This window comes from Anabrus simplex, chromosome 1 (genome assembly GCF_040414725.1).
Source record: "Anabrus simplex isolate iqAnaSimp1 chromosome 1, ASM4041472v1, whole genome shotgun sequence".
Lineage (NCBI taxonomy): Eukaryota > Metazoa > Arthropoda > Insecta > Orthoptera > Tettigoniidae > Anabrus > Anabrus simplex.
Window position 1 is genome coordinate 1208048934 of NC_090265.1, and position 14433 is coordinate 1208063366.

Below are 14433 nucleotides of genomic sequence, written 5' to 3' on the forward strand. Positions count from 1 at the left end.
GTACGTAGAAATATCAACACTTTTTATGAAGAAGTAAATTCAATTGAAGTTCATTTGTAATGTGACAGTCTTGTATATTCCGCTGTGCTGTAATCACGTAAAAAGGCATTGAATTGATGGTAAATAACAAGTTAAAAAGCTTGATCCATTATAAAATCTTGGGGGATGACTCGTTAAAACATTGATCTTGAGAGATGCAGCTTGTGTACAGTTGTTGCTAAGCAAGATCTTATAGGCATTTGTTTTATCTGCACGTTGAAGAGTGGAAAGCGACATACATGAAGTCCTAGGATACAGTGTAGGACTTAAGTTCCTCAATTCGATGCGTATATATGAAGCCTAAAGAAAAGGAGATTTAAATAGAAATGAAACAAGGGGTAAGAAATTTAGAACAATTATGAGGCTCACCTTTATCAGCATGCCATGATGATTGACAAGTGTAGATTCCCTATGGGAATCAACATCTATATCATCAAGTGTAGGGGAGGCAAAATGTGAAGCAAATAAGGAAGTAAGAAATAAGTAGAGGTAGGGGAGGGGTAAAGGAGAGTTTGTGAGTGGGTGGCAGGAAGGGGGGTGGGAATTGTCTAAGGTAAATCAGGGGGGCTTTTCGGAAGGGGCAAGTAGCGGGAAAAAGTGTTGTGTAAGACATAAATGAAAGATTAATCGACTGCTTGTCAACTTGAGGTTCTTCAGAATTGAGATGAAATCGAAAAGGGTGTTTGGCTTCTCAGAAATATAATTCAGGTTAAGGTTGGGATTGAAAAACTTATCAAGGTGTATAAAACAGTTTTCAGTGATATCAAGAAGAGGGCCTTTGTTTAGGGTGCTGAGAATTTCAATATCTTGGTCTATCGTAGCGAAACTATGCTTTACATCATGCATACGTTGCCCTACTGCCGAAAGCCTTTTATATTTTGTTGCACTAACGTGTCTAATTTTGAAATTGCGACCAGTTTGGCCTATTTAAGAAAAGTTGCAGTTATTGCATTTAAACCAGTATACGCCTGACTTTGAAAAGACATTAGTTTTGTTTATTGAATTGGAGTTATGTAATATTTCCAAGCTTCTATTGTTAGTTCGAAATGAAATTTTGGTATTATGTTTTTTGAAGATATTAGCAATACTGTACACGTTTTCATTGAAGGTAAAGGTGGAGTAAGCAACTGGTATAGAATTATCTTAAAAGAGTTTTGTTTTTGGACAGTGTTTAAATTTGTTAATTATTTGTTCAATAAAAAATCTGTTATAACTAGGGCGCGGATTTCTATGACAAGTCATATTTTTTCCCCTTAACATTATATCTTATATTCTTGTATTTTCAACACGTTTCCAAGCATGATAATCCAAATAAACAGGTTTTATTGGGCATATAAATGCATATTTAGGATTTCTTTCATTTTATAAAAATCAAAATAAGCTCTAGAAATTATTTTTCAGGCTAGACTGGAATATACTACTGAAGAACCATTCTAAAGTAGTGTTTGGAATGTTTGTAACAGGTAGGAGCTGTTGTTTGCTAGCTGGGTCAATTCCTGGAAACCGGGCTATTGTTTACACGGAAGGAGTGGTAATTCTGCAGTTTACCCACTGTGGGTGGGGGACGCACATGTAGAATACACCCGCAGTATCCCCTGCCTGTCGTAAGAGGCGACTAAAAGGGGCGACCAAGGGATGATTGTCTTGGAACCATGAAACTACTTGTGATTAGTACCACCACGCGGAGAACATCATGGGTCGCTTTTATAAATTTTCTTTAAAAACTGTTGTGTGTACTGTTAGGTTTTATATAAAGGGCCCGGTCCATAATTAATGGTAGATCTCATGGGGACGTCAGCCTTGTGAATCTTGGGTTGTGCTCTAGCTTTGAGGAGTCCTGGGTTCATATTGATTAGTTTAGTGGTTTCTTTGTCATTTAAGAGGAAAGTGAGACTTTTAAGCAATTATTTAGGTTCTTTTGATTTTTAGTTGTAGGATCTTTTTTGATAATGGTAAAAGTTTTGTCGGAAACAAAGTTGTTCATTTTATTAATGTATTCCTCTTTACTCACGACAACGGTCACATTACCTTTGTCGGCTTTCTTTACAATTAATTTGTGTTCTTTACTTTTCTTTTTAAGCTTCCAGTCTGAATTAAATGGCAATGGCCTGATTTGTTTGAGAATTGGTATTGTGTAGTTTAATAATATTATTTAATTTCTTCCTAACTTCGAACCTAACCTCCTCTTGTTGATCGCGTAGGACGTTTGGTAATGGCTAATTCTGATTCTGTTAGTGCTGTAATGACGTCATTAAGATGGAACGCATTTGACCAGTTGTGTTTTGGGTTCCTGCTCAATATTTTGAATTCCTCCTCATTCAGTGTTATGTCAGTTAAAGGGAGACGTATGGCAGAACACATAACTTGAAACAAAGTCCTATAACTTCTAGAGTTTTGAAGATACAATATTGAAATTTTGCACCAATGATTATAACATAATTGTGTAGGGCTACTCCTAGTTTAATTTATTTTCACTCAGAAATAAGATCATTACAGAATATATATTTTGTAATCACTTCAAAGTGCTATATGTACCTTTTCTCAGAGTTGGACATTTTAATTGTGATAACAATTTGTCGTTAAGTTCTTCAAACAGTATTAATTAGTTCTGTGAAACTAAATTTAAATTAGGCTGATAGTTTTATTCATATGTGAATTTTAATGGTTTTTTTTGCTTAAAAATCTCTCAAATTTACTGACATGTATGATGATAAATACCATGCTAAATAAAATATCAAAAAGCTACTTCACAGGATTACACACTGCAGTGATTGTAAACATACTACCAATCTTGAATCATGTAGGTTTAATAGCTCCAGGGAAAAGGTATGGTGATTGGGTAGAAATGTCATTTTTCAAAAACTGCGACGAAGTTTCTGTTAATATTTAAGTCAGGTTTTCACCTTTGTTACTTAATGTTGGTCATATCCATAGTATTCCTCTTTCTCCTCCTCATCCTCCTGCTGCTATTTTATCTTTATCTGCTTCCTCTGTCTAGCCATCTCTAGCAAAATTTTTTCTGCCCTATCGGCCTTGGTAAATCGTGCCTCATCAATATCTTTCAATATTTTTTAAACATATTTCACTGTGAAATTAATAAATGACTCTTCTGTAGCATATTATTAAACCTTCCTAGTCTAAATCAGTGCACAATTCTTTTTTCCATAAGTTTTGCAAATTCTGACGTACATCTCCCCTTAAGTTAATGATAGGTGGGTGGAAATTATGTATGCTGTCGGTGTTCGAATATTTCACTTTGACATCACGTCTTAGGTTGTGGGCTGTATGTTTCAATCTGTGAAATTTATCGTTTAAAACTTGTTGCTTATGTTTCAGAATAATTTCTAGTTTTTAGTTAACCATTGTTTGAAAAATATCACATTGGGATTTGGAAAGGTTTTTAGCTATTTCTAGGTGAGTCTGACGCAGCTTTTCTTTAAGATGTGCTTTCTTTCTGTATAAAAGTATGATTTCGTTAGTGATCCATATTTTATTGGTTTTAAGTTGAATTTTATTTATCTTATTCGTAGATCTGTGTTTTTGTTTTAGAGAAAATTTCAGGAATTGGGAGTTAGATTATTTGTTATGCATTGTTTGGGAAAGTTAATATCTTTTTGCAATTTTGGCGATCTTAGTTTTTAGGCCATTTTTCTTGCCTGGTTGGCTTTCAACTCATAAGTTCATAAGATCAACTAAATTAGTTCCAAAAGTCAGAGTATTTATAGTGAGGCTGTCTGACTGTTCTAGAACAGTGATGTGTGTTTTCCCATTGGTGGAATCTAATGTCATAAGGCAAATTCTGATTGGTTGATAAACTGTAGGACAGTGGTGACAACGACATACAATTAAACAATTGAAGATACTGTAGATCATGTTATCAAATCTCCAAACATAAACGTTCTCGATAAGTTTGGTTACAGAACATTACACTAGGTGGCACTAGAAAATAACCACTAGAGACCTCTTGTCAAACTACATAGAACTTCTTGGATATGATATAGTTCAGAGAATTCTTAGTAGATAGCACAACAGTTGGAGATACAGCGGCAATTCAGACTTAGGGAGAGGCCTAACTAATGCATAGTTTTCAATGACCATCCTTTGTTTATAGCTTTAGCTACCTTCTTGATGTAATTGAAAAGAACATAGTCCTTATATAAATCGTCATTCAAAGCCTCATAAACAGGCTCGACTTCAGTAGTTTCCTTGGAAGGCATTTGCAACAGTTCTTCATCCTCCAGGATATCACAGATAGTGATGTCTTCAAGTTTCTTGATCTAACTGAAAATAGTGTTAGTAATTTCTCTTTCCTCCTTACAAACTTCGTGTGATGAAGACTAAATCAATCTGGTGTCAAATCTCCAACACCTTATTTGCATCATTTCTCACTGTGCAAGATACCAACACGGATGTGCAGCCTCAAGAATTCACTAATCACCGATCACAGTATAAACTCACAAACATAAATAAGTACTTTGGAGTCAGACAGAATAGCGTTATAATGCACTGACGTAACAGTATCCTGCTACAAGCATGGATTACCTTTAACTGCTTGTCTGTAGTGAACGAGTCAGAATGGGCAGCTAAACTTGCATTACTACCATATAGTGGATCATTTGTGTGTATTTACAAAAGATGAAATAAATACCCACCAGGCACTTCACGAATGTTTCTAGTGCAAGTCTCCTAGGCATGTTCTGGTGCCTGCTATACATCCTTCTCTATTTGACTTATACATTTATATTAGTGCCTTTCAGTGTTTTATGTAGCAAAATCTATTTCTCTTTTTTATTACAATTGGAGAGTTCACTTGGTTTAATGTACTTATTCATCTGTAATTTATTAGTCAAATTATAAACCTTGATTATATTTAAATGTCATTTAAGGAACCTTGCATGTTGTAGAAGTAACTTCTGAGAAAAACAAATAAAGCTGTCTACACTCAATCAGATAAGGAAAAAAAAATTAAAGTAAAATGTAAAATATAGTTAATAATGAAAATAGTCATGTGCGGTTTCTCAAATGACAATTCATTCAATATTTATGTAGGAGAACATAGTACTATTGTATTTTACTTGTGTAACTTCAGCGGCTGCCTACTTGTTGGTGTCCTTGGTTCCGAGCCCCCACTTCCGCCAAGGTTATCGTGCTACACGACATTTAGCCAGTCCTCACAAGGAATTACTGGTAGGCTCAGAGGCCCAGCTGGTATTACATCAAGTCTACACATTTCTGCTCCATCTGTTAAAACCTGCCCGACACTACACAGACATACAAACTCACGGGACCATGAAGCTGACTGCATATTTTGCATTGCTTACTTACTGTGTTGTTTCACGGACTGAAAAACTTATGGTAAGTTGATCTTTATTATTTATGCTAATATAAGTGAATGAATTACAACTTTGTGATATTTGGAACTATTTCTTTTCAGTTTTAACTCAATTAATTTATAACTGTTGGATGCTTTAGTCTGGATTCTTTAGTCTGTGGAAACTAATTTATGAATAAATAAATTTAGAAACTACCTGGAAAAACACATATGATAACAGAACTATAACTGAAAAATAAAAAACAACTTCATTAAAAATAGAATTTGAGTAGCTGAGATGGTAGAGGCGCTGGCCTTCTGACTCCAACATGGCGGGTTCGATCCTTGCTTAGTTCGGTAGTATTTGAAAGTGCTCAAATATGTCGGCCTCATATCAATAGATTTACTGGCATGTAAAAGAACTTCTGCGGGACGAAATTTCGACACCACGACGTCTCCAAAGACCGTAAAAGTAGTTAGTGGGATGTAAAGCAAAAAAGAAAACATGATTACAAAATAGAATGATAGGTTTTTCTTGAAAGATCATCAGGTGCTATCAAATCACATTTGAAAATATTTAGAAATGCATAAACATGTTTAAATTCAGTCTTTAAATACTTAAAATTTGGAACTTACCTTAATGAAGCCCTCCATCAGCTCTTCCTCACCCCTTACTAGTCCAGCATAGATTGCAAGGTGGTGTAATAATGAGTCCGGCTCGCGTTTGTCAGTTAACTTTCCATTATGTCATTCTCTGGTTAGGTCAATGACACGCTGAACTGTACTGGTTTTATCACTATTATTATTATTATTATTATTATTATTATTATTATTATTATTCTTTTCCTGCCGCTTTTTCCCACACCTGTGGGGTCGCGGGTGCGAACTGCGTCGCACATGTGGATTTGGCCCTGTTTTTACGGCCGGATGCCCTTCCTGACGCCAACCCTCTATGGAGGGATGTAAGCACTATTGCGTGTTTCTGTGGTGGTTGGTAGTGTAGTGTGTTGTCTGAATATGATGAGGAGAGTGTTGGGACGGACATATACACCCAGTCCCCGAGCCAGAAGAATTAATCAGAAGCGATTAAAATCCCCGACCCGGCCGGGAATCGAACCCGGGACCCTCTGAACCGAAGGCCAGTATGCTGACCATTCAGCCAACGAGTCGGACATTATTATTATTATTATTATTATTATTATTATATATAATTCGATGGGGCCATCAAGGACCACGTTAAGTCTTGTTGCATTTGACACTGAACTTGGCCTTCTTTAGAGCCCAAATTTCCCTCATTCTTTGTGAGTGGGCCTGCTTACGCTCCTCTGTCCAAGGGGCACCGTGTCTTCTCTTCGGTTGCTCGTCTCGGTTTAGCCCGTTCGTCAATATTTTCTTGCGGAAGAGATCTCTGTTAAGGGTGTCTTCAGCTGAGATATGTAGCATTTGCAGGTCTTCTTTGGTATTTCTAAACCAGGGAATTGTGGTTTTGGGGTTTGAATCAAAAAAGTGAAAGATTTCTTTAGTTAACTTTCTTCCGTCCATTATTTTCAGATGACCGTAAAATCGTGCCCGTCTTTTTCTGATTGTGTCGGTAATTTTCTCTATTTTGCTGTAGACTTCCTTGTTGGATCTCTTGGATGGATTCCATTTCTGATCCCAAGATTCCTCTCACAATTTTGCGTTCTTTTTTCTCCAGTTCTTCAAGGAGTCCTTTGTTGGCATTTAGAGACAGGGTTTCAGCTGCATATAGAACTACTGGCTTCAGAACTGTTTCATAGTGACGTATCTTGGTGTTTTGGGAAAGGCATTTTTTGTTGTAGATTGTGCGGGATGTTTGGTAGGCTATTTCCAGTTTGCGTACTCGCTCCTGAAGTGTTTCTTTGTCCAGACCATTTTTCGTGATGATCTCACCCAGGTATTTGAATTTGTCTACTCGGGTTATGTCCCCGTATTTTGTATGGAGTTTTGGTGGAGCCTCTTTGATGTTAGTCATTACTTCTGTTTTCTCAAACGATATCTGCAAACCAGTTTGTTTGGCAATTTCCTTTAAAATTTCAACTTGAGCTCTAGCGGTTTCTATGTCGTTTGAGAGAACGGCAATATCATCGGCAAATGCTAAGCAGTCTGTTGCGATCCCCTTGGATTTGGTTCCTATCCTCAATGGACTGTAGTTGGTTTCCTGTAATCTCACCCGCCAGGTTCTGATGATCTTTTCAAGAACACAGTTGAAGAGTATCGGGGATAGCCCATCACCTTGTCGGACTCCTGTTTTGATGTCAAAGGAATGCGAGAGACATCCGTGGAACTTCACCTTGGATTTTGTATCGGTCAGGGTGGCTCTAATTAATGCCAGCAGTTTCAAATCAACTCCAAATTCATTTAAGATCTTTAGCAGGACTTCCCGGTCAATGGAGTCATATGCTTTCTTAAAGTCCACAAAGACAGACACATACTGCTTGGACCTTAGTGTACAATATCTGATGATCGTTTTGAGATTTTGGATCTGTTCAGATGTTGAGCGACCTTTTCTGAACCCTCCTTGGTATTCACCTATTTGATGTTCAACTTGTACTTCCAAACGCTCCCGGATGGCAATTGATAGAATTTTGTAAGTCACGGATAGCAAAGATATTCCTCTGTAGTTGTTGATGTTTTCTTCATGCTGCCTTTTTTGTGTAATGGATGGATCAAAGCTATTTTCTAATCTTCGGGTAGGGTCTCCTTGTTCCAAATTTCTTCTATTTGCTTTTGCAAGATATCAAGTGATTCCTCTGGGGCATATTTCCATAGTTCTGCTACTACTGAGTCTTCCCGTGGCGCTTTGTTATTTTTGAGACGGTCAATGTGGCGCTTGATTTCATCTCTGTCGGGTGGTCTGGAATCTGGGTACCCGAGTAAGGGTTCCTTGGTCTCAATGGCGCTTTGCGGTTTAGAGCAATTAAGTAAATTCTTGAAGTAATCTGCCAGAATGCTGCAATTTTCTTCATTTGACGTCGCCAATGTGCCGTCCTTTCGCTCAAAGCATAGAGATGGTGGTTTATAGCCAGTGAGTTTGCGTTTGAAGGCTCTGTAGTACTCCCTGGTTTCATTCTTCCTAAAGTTTTGTTCTATCTTTTCAATAAGAGATTTTTCGTATTTACGTTTCTCAGTTCTGAACACCCTAGCTGCTTGGGCACGTTGGGTTTTGTAGGTTTCCCAATCATTTTCTGATTTCGTAGAGTAGTACTGTTTCCACGCATTGAGTCTTTCTTGGAAGACTGATTCGCAGGTACCATTCCACCAGAGATGCTTTTTGCTTCTCTTGATTTCTGCAACGTCTTTGGCGGCCTCAACAAGGAGACTTTTGGCGTTGTTAAAGTCACAGTCATTTGGTCTAGCCTTCTCCTGGAACTCCTCGACCCTTTGCGGAAGTTTATCATTGTTGAAGCGTGTGATCTGTTTGGTTGTCTTCCTTGTGTTTGCGGGAATTGGTTTGAATTTGATGTGAGACATATAATGATCTGAGGCCACATTGATGCCTTTCTTTACCTTGACATTCATAATCTCAGGGCTGTTTCTCCTGGAGATTGCAACATGATCAATTTGGAACTCTCCGAGAGCTTGGACGGGAGAACGCCAAGTAATTGCTTTCTGCGTAGTTGGCGAAAGTGGGTCGACATGACCTGCAGGTTGTGATTTTCGCAAATGGTCACCAGTCTTTTGCCGTTAGGATTGGTTCTTTTGTGAGCAGGGTAATTTCCTATAACTTTCTTGTACTTCTGTTCACGAACTAGTTGGGCATTGAAGTCACCCAAAAGAAGCTTGACGTAGTGTTTGGGGATTTTGTTTAATTTTTCATCCAGTAGGTCCCAGAAATTATCAACTTCGTCTGGATCAGACTTGTTCTTATCGTTTGTAGGAGCATGTGCTTTAACTAGGGCGTAGGTTTTGTTCGCGCATTTAATTGTGAGTATAGACAATCTGTCATTCACAGGTTCGAAATTTGCAACCAATTTAAGGATCTTGGTTCTAACAGCAAACGCGGTTCCAAGCATCACAGCTCCATTGAGGATTCCTCTTTGCGCTTTGCTCTTGAAAAATCGGTAGCCTTCGGATTCAAAAATCTCTTCATCTGGGTACCTTGTTTCCTGTAGGGCCATTATGGATATATGATTTTCGTGAAGAGCTGTGGTGAGGGTTTTCAGCTTGCCAGTTTGTGTAAGTGAATTTATGTTGAAAGTTGCTAGAAAGGTTTTAGATTTTGGTCTGAGTTTTTGACTCTTCGGGGTACACCGAGACGCTCCTACTCGTCTCTTGCATGATGTCGAGTCTCCCCCAGAATCCGAACGAGACTCGTGTGCCATGGCGTTCACGACGAGGGATTTATCCGAAGATTTACCCCCTGGGGTAAGTTTCTTGAAATGTTGTGCCATCATGCTTTTTGACTTGACTTTGCTTTGGACGGGTACCCATCCTTGTACAACTAGGGTTGTTAGCCCTAGAGGTTGCCTCAAGCTGTTTTCTGGCTTCTGGTCATTTACCAGTCTTCGCCGTAACCCTGGCAAGGGACCAGTTTTTTTTTTCACCGTGGTATTTTATTTCCCTACTACCCTCTGACTCTGCTGGCGGCAGAGCCAGCGAGCTTCCCCAATTCCAATGGGACACGCCCGATGGAGGTAACCGGTAAATTCCCACACGGGTATTATTATTATTATTATTATTATTATTATTATTATTATTATTATTATTATTATTATTATTATTATGATCATCATCATCATCATCATTTTAATATTACTTTTATTTACTTTGTTAATTATGTGTTCAAGGAGATCCCAAAATTCATCCACTTCTTTCTTCGTTTGCATTAGAAAATGTTTTTCATTAGTAGGGGCATGGGCATTTATTATTGTATACATTTTGTTTGTTGTTTTAAAGGTGAGAGTTGCAATTCTAGGTGATATTGCTTGAAAATCAGTTATAGAATATATTATTTTTAAATTTACTATAAATCCTGTTCCAAATTGGGGCATTGATTCTTAACTCCTCAGTGAGTGCGACAGACTTCGTTAACCGACACAATTCCCATCCTCGGCGCTAGATAGGGGCTTCATTCATTCCTTTCCAGACCCAGTTGAATGAGTGGAAACAGGCAATGGATTTTCGTTTTCATTCTTAACTCCTCGGTCAGGTATCCCATTATAAATTCTATAACCTTGCGATTCAAAAGGTTCTTCCATCGTTCTTCTCATTTCGTGAAGGCCCACTATTAAAATATTTTGTTTATCTAATTCATCTGTAAAAGTCTTAAGTCTTCCAATTTTACAGAGAAAATTAATATTGTGTGTTGCAATGTAGTTAATTTGTTGGTGTTTAATCCTCTTAACTTTAGTTGGTTGCAAATGCTCCGACTCATTGCTGTCTTTAAAGATAAAAATTTCATTATGTTCCGTATTGAACTGTATCACAATTAAATTGAAACAAGAAATTAAGTGGTTCAACCTATTCAATAAAGAATCTACAAGATCCTATTAACATTGATATATACTTCAATTATATTAACTTGTATTATATATTTTCATGACTGAAGCATTTGCAGGCTTATATTTTAAGCTATTCACCGAGTTTCGTCGGCATTTAAAAGAACAGTGACGGATATTGCGTATGTTGCGCTGATCTTCAGGACCTAGCATCTTACTTTATTTAAGCGACTTGTCTTTGACTTCTACACAATTTTGGGACTTCAAATTTATTAAATCGTGTTGTGACTTCGTGCCTGGCAGTATTTGCAGGCTTGTTCAATGAACTGTTCACCTCTTCTCATAAACATTTTAAGGCACAGTGCCAGACATTGCGTGTGTTGTGCTACTCTTCAGGGACTTGCGCCTTGCCACATATAAGTGACTGATCTTCGACTTCTTCTGGATTTTATGATTTAAATTTGCGCAGTGCTAACCCCTATTGTCTTATGTTGCTTCTTGAACTGCTTTTGTGAAAGACATATTCTGTAATTTTTTGTTTTCCTATGCATTTTATGTATTTTTAATCGGCTGATGATGACCCAGATTGGTGGTCGAAACCGGTACAGCTTTTAACCAAATAAGAATGTAACTCTACATTTATTTACTTGTATTGAATAGGTTGAGCCACTTATTTCTTGTTTCAATTTAATTCATTGCTGTCTCTCAGTTGGCTACCCACCGAATCTGAAGTAGCCTTCTCCTGAAGCCTGATTGGATAGGACGGTGGAATTATTTTCCTAAAAGACTTTGCCATATTGACTATCAAAGTGGAGCACGGTCCGATTTACAGCTATGGTTTTTAACCACGGAGGTTGTTGTGTGTTTGGTCTGCAAAAGCTATTTTATTTTGCTCAAGTCCGCCGGCAAGCTGGTGAGGATAACCCCCCCATCCGCCACCCGAAACGCGCCACATCAGAATATCACTTCTCCGCCTGCTACAACACCATAGTAGGTTCATATATTTTTATTATTATTCGATATAAGTTTCAGTATCTTCTTAATGCGTTTCAGTGTGTAAAATTTTTATATCTGTGTTAATGTCTTTGAACTGTTGTTAGTTGTCATATGTGCTTTTCAAAGGCTGAATGCGGATTGCATCTAATCACATTTTTGTCTTCTTTATACCTTAATTTTATATTTTCAAATATTTTCAAGTGTGATTTGATAGAATCTGATAATGTTCTTTTGAGAATGAAAAATGTCATTCTATTTTTCAATAAGTTGTTTTTTTTTTTTCAGGTATAGTTTTGTTATCATATGTGTTCTTTTTCAGGTAGTTTCAAAATTTATTTATTCATAAATTTGTTTGAACAGATGGAAGAACCTAGCAGTTACAGTATAAGTTGAATTAAAACTCATTGATACGTTATTTGAGAGTAACAAATCCAGTGACAAAATCATTTTTGTTGCATTTTCTATCATCATTTGAGATGCACCGAGTAAGTTGTCCGTGCAGTTAGGGGCACACAACTGTGAGCTTGCATTCATGAGACAGTGGGTTCAAACCCCATCATCGGCAGCCCTGAAGATGTTTTTCCGTTGTTTCCAATTTTCACGCCGGGGGATATACCTTAATTAAAGCCATGGCCGCTTCCTTCCTACTTGTAGCCTATTCCTGTCCCATCGTCACCATAAGACCTACTGTATCTGTGTCGATGCGACATAAAGCAGATTGTAATTCATTTGAGGTGCCAATTATTTACTCTTCATATGTTACTGTTTGTTTCAAGAGGACAAACTGGGGCAAATATTCATTTATAGGAAGGGGAGTTAGGGTTAGGAATAACTTACCAAGGGAGATGTTCAATAAATTTCCAATTTCTCTGAAATCATTTAGGAAAAGGCTGGGAAAACAACAAATAGGGAATCTGCTACCTGGGCGACTGCCCTAAATGCAAATCAGTATTGATTGATTGATTGATTGATTGATTGATTGATTGATTGATTGATTGATTGATTGATTGATTGATTGATTGATTGATTGATTGATTGATTGATTGATTGATTGATTGGTTGGTTGGTTGGTTGGTTGGTTGGTTGGTATAAATTACATTTTACTGCACCAGGTAGGATGAAGTGAAAGTAAGATTAATTGTTCATTTTCATTTCAAAATATTGTTAGTTGCTTTAATCATACATTTTGCTACTTTAACCTTTACTGTTCCCCATCTATGGGCTGGAATTACCATATTTTCTCACGGGCAATTTTTTTTTTTTTAAGTTCCCTTTACATCGCACCGACACAGATGGGTCTTATAGCAATGATTGTATAGGAAAGGGCTAGGAATGGGAAGGAAGCGCCCATGGCCTGATTTAAGGTACAGCCCCAGCATTCGCCTGATGTGAAAATGGGAAACAATTAAAAACCATTCTCAGGGCTGCCGATAGTGCAGTTCAAACCCACTATCTCACGAATGTGAACTTACAACTGCATGCCCCTAATCACATGGTCAACTCACTTGGTAGAAGGGCATTTAAATCCCAATAGACATAGCAGCATAAATGTCACCGTTTAAAGAAAACAGCATAGATGTCAATTGAATAAGGATATGAATGTAATTTTTTTGCATTTCGTTTCTAAATGATTATTGTGTGTATATGTGTACTCACCTTAATTTTGAATCTAAATATTGCCCAAGTTTCTTAACCCTTTGGTGGCCAAATTATTTAAGAAATGAATTTTTGGGAACTGAACATATTTTTTTAGTGATGGAATGTCAAAGAATGACAGGCTATTTTTTTTAAATTTCAAACACTGGGACTGTGAAGAAAAAAAAAGTATGTGGGAACTATATATCCCACTGGCTGTCAGTATGCCTAAGTGACACAAATGTGGGAACTATACTTCCCAATAACCAAATGCTAGCACACAAAAATCAGGACATAGAATGTGAATATGTGCATTCATCTTATACCACACAGAAGTATAACTAATTTACAGTGAATACAGCTGTAACCATAATTTCAGGTAGAATAAGGGGTATACAAAGTGAAAGCCAAACAAATAATAGATCCACAATTATATATTGGAAAGGTAATCTGAACACATTTATTTGTCATGAAACAAGCTACTAATACATTACATTTTACTTTTCGTCGAATTTCTGGAACTCAGTGACATGGTAAAATGAAATAAAATAAAATAACAAAATAATTCTGGAGATGAGTAATCATGGCAATTTGAAGAACTTATTGTTCCTGTGTTTCACCTTTACATAAATCCTATTTATTTACCCGTCTACTGAGACAAAAATATGCTCAATCTATGTCTGCAGCACTACAAAATAATTTATGATAACGTAAATAGCTTAGAATTACTAATATCCATCTTTCTGGTGCAGAAAATCACTTCACTTCCCAAAAATGCGTGCTCCTGGCAGTCATGACACTACACACATGTAAACAAATACGTCCACCAACCTAGAAACTGCAAATATACATGAGCAGAATTCTTTCCTAGATTTTCTGATGTCCACACCAGGTAGCAGCTCAAATCAAATGTGGGAATCAGGTCACCCAATGGCCCAATAGCGGAAAAAATTTAGTGGGAATTATATCGCCCACTGGCCACGAAAGGGTTAA

At 37.2% G+C, this 14433-nt stretch overlaps 1 protein-coding gene across 1 annotated transcript in view; it reads left to right on the forward strand.

Annotated features, from left to right (window-relative positions):
• Window positions 1–14433, forward strand: part of puf (ubiquitinyl hydrolase 1 puf) — an 870156-nt gene that overhangs the window by 734372 nt on the left and 121351 nt on the right. The window contains exon 40 of the mRNA XM_068225443.1: window positions 5129–5394. Coding sequence (XP_068081544.1) covers window positions 5129–5394 — 266 coding nt within the window. The remainder of the gene's footprint in view (window positions 1–5128; window positions 5395–14433) is intronic.